At 45.3% G+C, this 8,696-nt stretch overlaps 1 protein-coding gene across 1 annotated transcript in view; it reads right to left on the bottom strand.

Moving 5' to 3' along the window:
• Positions 1 to 7,604, bottom strand: part of atp1a2a (ATPase Na+/K+ transporting subunit alpha 2a) — a 350,773-nt gene extending 343,169 nt beyond the window's left edge. The window contains exons 1-2 of the mRNA XM_055151513.1: positions 7,583 to 7,604; positions 3,307 to 3,390 (exon numbers count right to left, since the gene is read on the bottom strand). Of these exons, the coding sequence (XP_055007488.1) occupies positions 3,307 to 3,390; positions 7,583 to 7,594 (96 nt within the window). The 5' untranslated portion in view covers positions 7,595 to 7,604. The remainder of the gene's footprint in view (positions 1 to 3,306; positions 3,391 to 7,582) is intronic.
• Between the last annotated feature and the right edge of the window lie 1,092 nt (positions 7,605 to 8,696).

An 8,696-nucleotide genomic window follows, 5' to 3' on the forward strand; every position in this document is an offset into this window, starting at 1 on the left:
TGTTTAGTTTCAAATTGTCAATGAAAGTTTAAAATACCATTATAGAGATGCAGCAGCCTTGTAATTATGATGACCAAAAAAAAAAAAAGAATGAAAATCCATTAACTGTGGACGTAATAAGGCCAGATTAACATCAGCCAACAGAAAAACAGGCTGCCTCATTTTCTATTGGCTGTTCGGTTGTCAATCAAACTCCCTACGTTTCTAGTGTAACTGACTCGTGGCGCGCGGGGATTACGTGGTTTATGCAGCGGTTCTTAGAGGCTTTTTCAAACTGTCGCTTCCTCACAGTTTGTACAAAGTCTGTTGAGATGGCGGACGAGAATCCACGACCAATTCACCGCAAAATAAAGTCAGTTTTTGAGGTCGCTGAAAGAAGAAGAGAAGGAGAAGAGGAGCAAAGCCAAACTGAGGTGATTCTTGGAGAGTTCTTCCAGCGGTTGTGCGACTGAAGCAGATGAAGGGTCTAAAACCTGACGTGTCGATCGCTAAATTACTTCTAGGCAGGTCACTTCAAGAGTAATTCTGAACACACACTGGATGTAAACAAGTGTGATTTCTAGAGTCAGGAGGCGGGAGGAGGTGTTTCTACTGAGGGAGCTGTGGAGGAGGAACGGTGGGGTCATGTATGCAAAGCTAGAGCAGTGGAAACTGTCAGATATGAAAACAAACTCCTGGTCTGAAAAAAGAACCTAATAACATAAATTATCGGAAGACCAAATGAACCTCATCGGATTAGGACGTTGCCTGACCCTTTCCCGATGCGCGGTGGTACGTGCGCAGCTGTGCGTAAAAGTGAATCTGTAACTGAACTGAACCACTGGTCCTGGTTTAGTCCTGATTCAGACCTGGTTTAGTCCTGGTTTAGTCTTGGTTTAGACCTAATTCAGACCTGGTTTATTCCTGTTTCAGACCTGGTTTAGTCCTGGTTTAGTCCAGGTTTAGTTCTGGTTTAGACCTGATTCAGACCTAGTTTAGTCCTGGTTTAGTCTGGTTTAGTCCTGGTTTAGTCCTGGTTTAGTCCTGTTGCAGTCCTGGTTTAGTCCTGGTTTAATCTTGGTTTAGACCTAATTCAGACCTGGTTTAGTCCTGTTTCAGACCTGGTTTAGTCCTGTTTCAGTCCTGGTTTAGTCCTGGTTTAGTCCTGGTTTAGACCTGATTCAGACCTGGTTTAGTCCTGGTTTAGTCCTGTTTCAGACCTGGTTTAAGTCCTGGTTTAGTCCTGGTTTAGTCCTGTTTCAGACCTGGTTTAGTCCTGTTGCAGACCTGGTTTAGTCCTGTTGCAGACCTGGTTTAGTCCTGGTTGAGTCCTGGTTTAGTCCTGTTTCAGTCCTGGTTTAGTCCTGGTTTAGTCCTGGTTTAGTCCTGGTTTAGACCTGATTCAGACCTGGGTTTGAGTCCTGGTTTAGTCCTGTTTTCCTGGTTTAGTCCTGGTTTAGTCCTGGTTTAAGTCCTTGGTTTAGACCTAATTCAGACCTGGTTTAGTCCTGTTGCAGACCTGGTTTAGTCCAGGTTTAGTCCTGGTTTAGACCTGATTCAGACCTGGTTTAGTCCTGGTTTAACTGGTTTAGTCCTGGTTTAGTCCTGGTTTAGTCCTGGTTTAATCCTGGTTTAATCCTGGTTTAGACCTGGTTTAGTCTTGGTTGAGTCCTGTTTCAGACCTGGTTTAGCCTTGGTTGAGTCCTGGTTTAGTCCTGTTGCAGACCTGGTTTAGTCCTGGTTTAGTCCTGGTTTAATCCTGGTTTAGTCCTGTTTCAGACCTGGTTTAGTCTTGGTTTAGTCCTGTTTCAGACCTGGTTTAGTCTTGGTTGAGTCCTGTTTCAGACCTGGTTTAGTCCTGGTTTAATCCTGGTTTAGTCTTGGTTTAGTCCTGTTTCAGACCTTTTTTAGTCTTGTTTAGTCCTGTTTCAGACCTGGTTTAGTCTTTTAGTCCTGTTTCTGGTTAGTCTGGTTTAGTCCTGTTTCAGACCTGGTTTAATCCTGGTTTAGTCCTGGTTTAGTCCTGTTTCAGACCTGGTTTAGTCCTGGTTTAGTCCTGTTGCAGACCTGGTTTAGTCCTGGTTGAGTCCTGGTTTAGTCCTGTTTCAGTCCTGGTTTAGTCCTGGTTTAGACCTGATTCAGACCTGGTTGAGTCCTGGTTTAGTCCTGTTTCAGTCCTGGTTTAGTCCTGGTTTAGTCTTGGTTTAGACCTAATTCAGACCTGGTTTAGTCCTGTTGCAGACCTGGTTTAGTCCAGGTTTAGTCCTGGTTTAGACCTGATTCAGACCTGGTTTAGTCCTGTTTAACCTGGTTTAGTCCTGGTTTTAGTCCTGGTTTATCCTGGTTTAGTCCTGGTTTAATCCTGGTTTATCCTGGTTTAGACCTGGTTTAGTCCTGGTTTTGAGTCCTGGTTTAGTCCTGTTGTCAGACCTGGTTTAGTCCTGGTTTAGTCCTGTCCTGGTTTAGTCCTGGTTTATGGTTTAGTCCTGTTTCATGGTTTAGTCCTGGTTTAGTCCTGGTTTAGTCCTGGTTTAATCCTGGTTTAGTCCTGTTTATCCTGGTTTTTTAGTCTTGGTTTAGTCCTGTTTCAGACCTGGTTTAGTCCTGTTTCAGACCTGGTTTAGTCTTGGTTTAGTCCTGTTTCAGACCTGGTTTAGTCCTGTTTCAGACCTGGTTTAGTCTTGGTTTAGTCCTGTTTCAGACCTGGTTTAGTCCTGTTTTAATCCTGGTTTAGTCTTGGTTTAGTCCTGTTTCAGACCTGGTTTAGTCCTGTTTCAGACCTGGTTTAGTCTTGGTTTAGTCCTGTTTCAGACCTTTTTTAGTCTTCGTTTAGTCCTGTTTCAGACCTGGTTTAGTCTTGATTGAGTCCTGTTTCAGACCTGGTTTAGTCTTGGTTTAGTCCTGTTTCAGACCTGAACTCTCCACACACACAACACATGATGAACAGATAGAGAGAGAAATAATGTGGCCCTTCTGTCTGTAACTGCTGCTGTCGGGCTCCTCGTTTTGGTCTTAAAACGTTTTATCGACTCGCTCTACACGATCCCGCTGCTTTTATTTCACCACAGTGTACGTACTGCAAATCAATTCCTATTCCTGCTGGCCTCGTGAGCTTCATTTGACTGGAGCCGAACGCAGAGGGCGGCGTCGCACTCCTTTAGTCCTCGTCTTCACAAAGTCTGCGCTCGGTTCGTGTCAGTGAGTAATACTGCCTCATCTTTTCTCCATTAGTTCACAGTGAAAGCAAAAGCAAAAAGAATGACTGGAGAGAGAGAGTGTGTGTGTGTGTGTGTGTGTGTGTTGTGTGTTTGTGTGTGTGTTTCTTACCAAGGACACCTCCTTCTTCAACTCATCCAAGTCCTGATCCTTCTTTCTCTTCTTCCTCTTCCCTCCATCTCCATTCTCTCCAAGCTGAAGAAAGAGAGAGACACACACATAGAGCGTTAGAGTTGTAGCGGGAAAGAGAGTACGGAGAGAAGAGAAGGAAAGAGAGAGAGAGAAACTGACAGGAGGAGAAAGAAACCGATAGAGAAAGAGAAAGGGATTAAGAGAGTGAGAGAGAGAGGTAGGGAGGAAGGAAGGAGGAATGAGGGACAGCGAGGGGGAGATTTGTCAATAAAAATTGCGCAAAATCCATAAAAATCCACAATCACGTATCGTCAGGCACCTCACGGCAGAAGGGAGGAATACAGGGAGGTAGAAAGAGAGAGAGAAAGAAAATAGGGCAGAGGAGAGGAGGATGCAAGGAAGAGAGGAGAGAGAATGCAAAAGAAGAAGGAAGAGTGAGAGGAAGAGAGAGGGAGGGAGAGGGGGAAGTGAGTAGGATGCAAGGAGGGAGAGAGACAGAGAGAGCGAGGGAGAAGGGTTGGAGAGATAAACAAAGAAACAAAGAGAGGGGTGGAAAGAGGGATGAGAGAGAGAGAGAGAGAGAGAGAGAGAGAGAGAGAGAGAGAGGTTTGGGCAGATGTGTAAAATATCACCCAAGCCACAAGCAGCTTCATTCACAGTTTCCACATGGACTCTGCACCAAGTTACACTTTATCGCCCCCTACAGGACACACAACACCTGTTTCAGACCTGGTTTAGACCTGGAGCAGACCTGGTTTAATCCTGGTTTAGTCCTGGTTTAGATCTGTTTTAGTCCTGGTTTAGTCCTGGCTTAGTCTAGTTGCAGACCTGGTTTAGTCCTGATTCAGACCTGGTTTAGTCCTGGTTTAATCCTGTTGCAGACCTGGTTTAGTCCTGGTTTAGTCCTGGTTGAGTCCTGGTTGAGTCCTGGTTGAGTCCTGATTCAGATCTGGTTTAGTCCTGGTTTAGTCCTGGTTTAATCCTGTTGCAGGCCTGGTTTAGTCCTGGTTTAGTCCTGGTTTAGTTCTGGTTGAGTCCTGATTCAGATCCTGGTTTAGTCCTGGTTTAGTCCTGGTTTAGTCCTGTTTAGTCCTGTTGCAGACCTGTTTTTGTCCTGGTTTAGTCCTGGTTGAGTCCTGTTGCAGACCTGGTTTAGTCCTGGTTTAGTCCTGGTTTAGTCCTGGTTGAGTCCTGATTTAGATCTGGTTTAGTCCTGGTTTAGTCCTGTTGCAGACCTGGTTTAGTCCTGGTTTAGTCCTGGTTTAGTCCTGTTGCAGACCTGGTTTTGTCCTGGTTTAGTCCTGGTTGAGTCCTGATTCAGACCTGGTTTTGATCTGGTGGTTCCAGTCCTTCCTTGTGTTGTATTTGGTGTGGTGGTTTTGGACAGAGGGGGCTCTATCGCCTCCTGCAGGACAGAGGGGGCTCTATCGCCTCCTGCAGGACACAGGGGGCTCTATCGCCTCCTGCAGGACACAGGGGGTTCTATCGCCTCCTGCAGGACACAGGGGGCTCTATCGCCTCCTGCAGGACAGAGGGGGTTCTATCGCCTCCTGCAGGACACAGGGGGCTCTATCGCCTCCTGCAGGACAGCTCGGGAGGGGCAGAGGGGGTCATGTTTTGTTGGGGTGTGTGAGTGAGGAGTGGGCGGCGCATGTGTCAGAACAGTTGGGAGAGTGGTGCATCATGGGAGTCATTTGGCGCTGTCAGTCTGCTCAGAGCCGCACGTGGCCAGAGGGGCAGGAGGGAGGAGGGGGGTGCACTGTAAAAGTGTCATTATACTGTGTGAGAGAAATGAGTACTTTGATTTTTGAAAGGATTAATAATAAAGGATTATTCCAAGTGCAGGTGTGTTTTTGAGGAGGGAACACTGTAAAACCACTTACAGCTAGAGTCACTAGAGTCAATTTAGTGTAATATAGGATCTTTAAAAATGTATTTCAAGAACAAAAGAACAAAAAATTCTGTTGACAGATTGTGTATTTTGCTTTTCGGTTCAAATTATTTTCAGAAACGGCTCATTGCGTATTGGTTTTTTTGTGTGTGAGTGAATGAGGTGAAGCCATCAGAAGAGTGCGTTCTGTGGTGGAGCTGTGGCAATTTCCCAGCACTATACAGGAGGCCGATTACCCATCAGCCCCGCGCCGTAAAGAGCAGCACAGGGCCCCAACGGAGAGGTAAAAAGCAAATGACGTAATTACCCCAAATAAACGACAAGAAAGCGGCACTAGCAAACGCCATCCAGCTGAATGTTACGATTAGCGCATGCGGCTAACGGCCAGAGCTCAGCTGTGGGCCATATGACGGACAGGAGACGAGGAGAGCGTTATACTACACAAGAGCAGAGCAGAAGGACACTGGAGAGTGGACTGGAGGAGGCATTTAAGAGAAAATACAAACCAAATGAGGAAGGCTGGGTGGAAATTATTTCTTCAAAATCAAATTGCATTGCAATTCATTTTTCAGAACTGTTCAGTTCACAGTCGTGCACAGTCCAGAAAATATTATTTTCCTCAAATGTTCCACAATGTGGCCATTCATCCATTTTCTTCCACATTCCCAGGTCAGCCCAGAGACATCGTCCCTCCAGTGTGTCCTCTGTCCACCCTGGGGCGTCCTCCTGGTGGGACATGGACACCTCCCCAGGGAGGCAGCTAGAAGCTATTAGAACAGATGCCCTCAGCTGCTCCTTTTTCCTTTTGGAGGAGCAGTGGCTCAACTCTGAGCTCCTCCTGTGTGACTGAGCTCCTCACTCTGTCTGTAATGGAGCATCGAGCCACCCTGCAGAGGAGATCACAACACCCTTATGGAGAGAGTAACAAGAGCGTGACATCGCCCGGATGGAGCAACCGAGCCAAACCCTGGAGCAGCTGGACCCTGGAGCCAGGCCTGGGGCTGGGGCTTGTACACGACTGTCTGGGGCCTGTCCAGGCTCAGCCCAAAAGAACATCATGGGTCTGCCCCCTGTGGTGTCAGCACCTGCAGAGGGCATCATAGGGGTCGAGGGGACGGACACAGCATGTGACTGTGGTGATGTGAAACGTGACCACAGTTTGGCACTGCTTATATCCCTCTGACACTTACTGCATTACAGGAGCTTTTGACTAAAAATACATCTTGAGAAATATGGGTTACTGGGTGAAGAGGTCACTCCTCCACAGATCTCTCCACGCTTTAAATGACTGCATGACTGAACACTTAAACGTGCGACACAACATTCATAAACACTGTAATTTTCCATTCATGTGCCACAGCTCCCACAACCCAGCGCATTTAGCCTCTGGATCAAGCTCCACGCTGCACACACCAGCTCTGCTCTGAGGGGCTAATAATAGCATCAACACATGGCTCTGTAACGCCCCTTAAAACAGTCAAATCACAAAACTGAAACTGATATTTAGCACAAATTCCATTGTCTTGTTTGTGTGAATAAACTAATTATGTTTTGTGTCTGCAGTGCAAAAATAACTGTCCGCGCCAACCAGCAAATCCACCGCACAGTACAACACACAACAACACACTGTACATGCAATACACAAAACACACTGTACAACACACAAAACAACACACTGTACATGCAATACACAAAACACACTGTACAACACACAACAACACACTGTACATGCAATACACAAAACACACTGTACAACACACAACAACACACAACAACACACTAAACATACTGTACAACACACAAAACAACACACTTCAACTACCCATGTTCCACTATGTTCTGATTTATGTTCTCATGTCGTTTCCTCGTCACAAACAGAACTTCAGTTGTGTTTTGTTTCATTCACACATGTTTAACACACAAATCAGACATGCACATTGAGTTCTTCTCTCAAACTGAAAACACTCTGATCCACCTTGTGATGTCATGTGCACACCATACAGGATGTGCTCCACCGTGTTTTTTAAACTCCATACACCTTCTCTTGAATCGCTCGGAGGTTTTTAGCCCTTGAATTGCCAATCTCTACTAAACAAAAAGTAAACTGTAGAGATTAACTTTAAAACTACCAGGTTGGAACAGAGCATTTTGAGCTTTGGAGATGTAGACAGACTAATAATACATTTAAACATGTATGAATGAAACAAAACAGAACTCCAGGTCAGTTTTTGATGAAGTAACAACATTATACATGACCTAAATCTCTCAAGAGTCACTTTTGCGTCATATAAAAGCACCAGTTCCTCTCCGTAATAAACATGAACACGGTCCACAATAAGAGCAAAGGCTAAACACGGAGCTTACCCCTCGACCCATGCTGGCTGCAGGCTACAGTGAAGCGGGGTTCTCGTGCGGAGCGGTCCCGAGGGTTTTTTTTTTTGGGACCCGCTCTCCCCGGCTCCGGTGCCTCTGTCCTGGGTAACCTGAGCCGGACACCCCCCCCCCCCTCCAGCTGCTCCCTGCTGCAAATCATGTCAGCACCGCATGACTATTCAGTGTGTCCACAGACAAGTCGAGTTCATTTACAAAAATATAAGTGCCACTTTAAAGCTAATATTACTGATATCAATCAAACTCAATCAATCAAACTTTACTTTCATGGCACCATCCAACAACCAAAGCCGACCAAAGTGCTGTACAACATTAAAACAAGATAAAAAACAATAAACGGTAACACTTCATAATAACTACACCTTATTTAGCCTAAATACACCTGACGGAATTAATGGATTCCGTTACAAACTACATTTTGAGGTATGTAATCTGTAATCTGTAGGGGAATATGTTTTAAAAGTCACCTTCCCAACACTGCATGTAGGGAGGGTGCTGTCTGGGACCGCTGGATTGTCGGTGTGTTCGCAGTCACTCAGTTGTTCAGTTGTGTCTAGAAGTGGCACATTGCGCTCGCTTATTCGGTTCATTTGTCCGTTCCGTTCCTCGTCGGCGTGGAGTGATGAGTGTGTCTGCGGTCTGGATTGTGGGGCGCGTCGAATAACCCGGAAAATACGGTACTCAATAAATCTAAATCAGACTTTATGTTGTTTCAAAAACAAATCTGTCCTTTTTCTGTTAATGACATAAATCTGACATTTACTGATTCATCACCACTTATAGCTGTTGGAAAATGTAAATATCTCGGTTTACGGCTCGACCTGTCACTCTCATTCAGCTCCCATATTCAAACTATTACAAACTAAATTTCATATCGCATAAAATGACTAAGTCCATCAATTGCTTTAGTTTTTCTGTCAGGGAAAAGATTATCTGACAATTCATTTGGGATATCATTTATCAAAATACTACTACTTCTTTCCTCTAACCACTCAACATTATCTACAGCTCTGGAAAAAACGAAGAGACCTTGCTTTCCTTCTGCTCTGACGTGATCTGATGTTCTCCAACTCTGAAGATTGTTTTT

Source organism: Boleophthalmus pectinirostris, unplaced genomic scaffold (assembly GCF_026225935.1).
Source record: "Boleophthalmus pectinirostris isolate CB_2022bp ecotype Guang Dong unplaced genomic scaffold, ASM2622593v1 HiC_scaffold_16, whole genome shotgun sequence".
In the NCBI taxonomy this organism is placed as follows: Eukaryota; Metazoa; Chordata; class Actinopteri; order Gobiiformes; family Gobiidae; genus Boleophthalmus; species Boleophthalmus pectinirostris.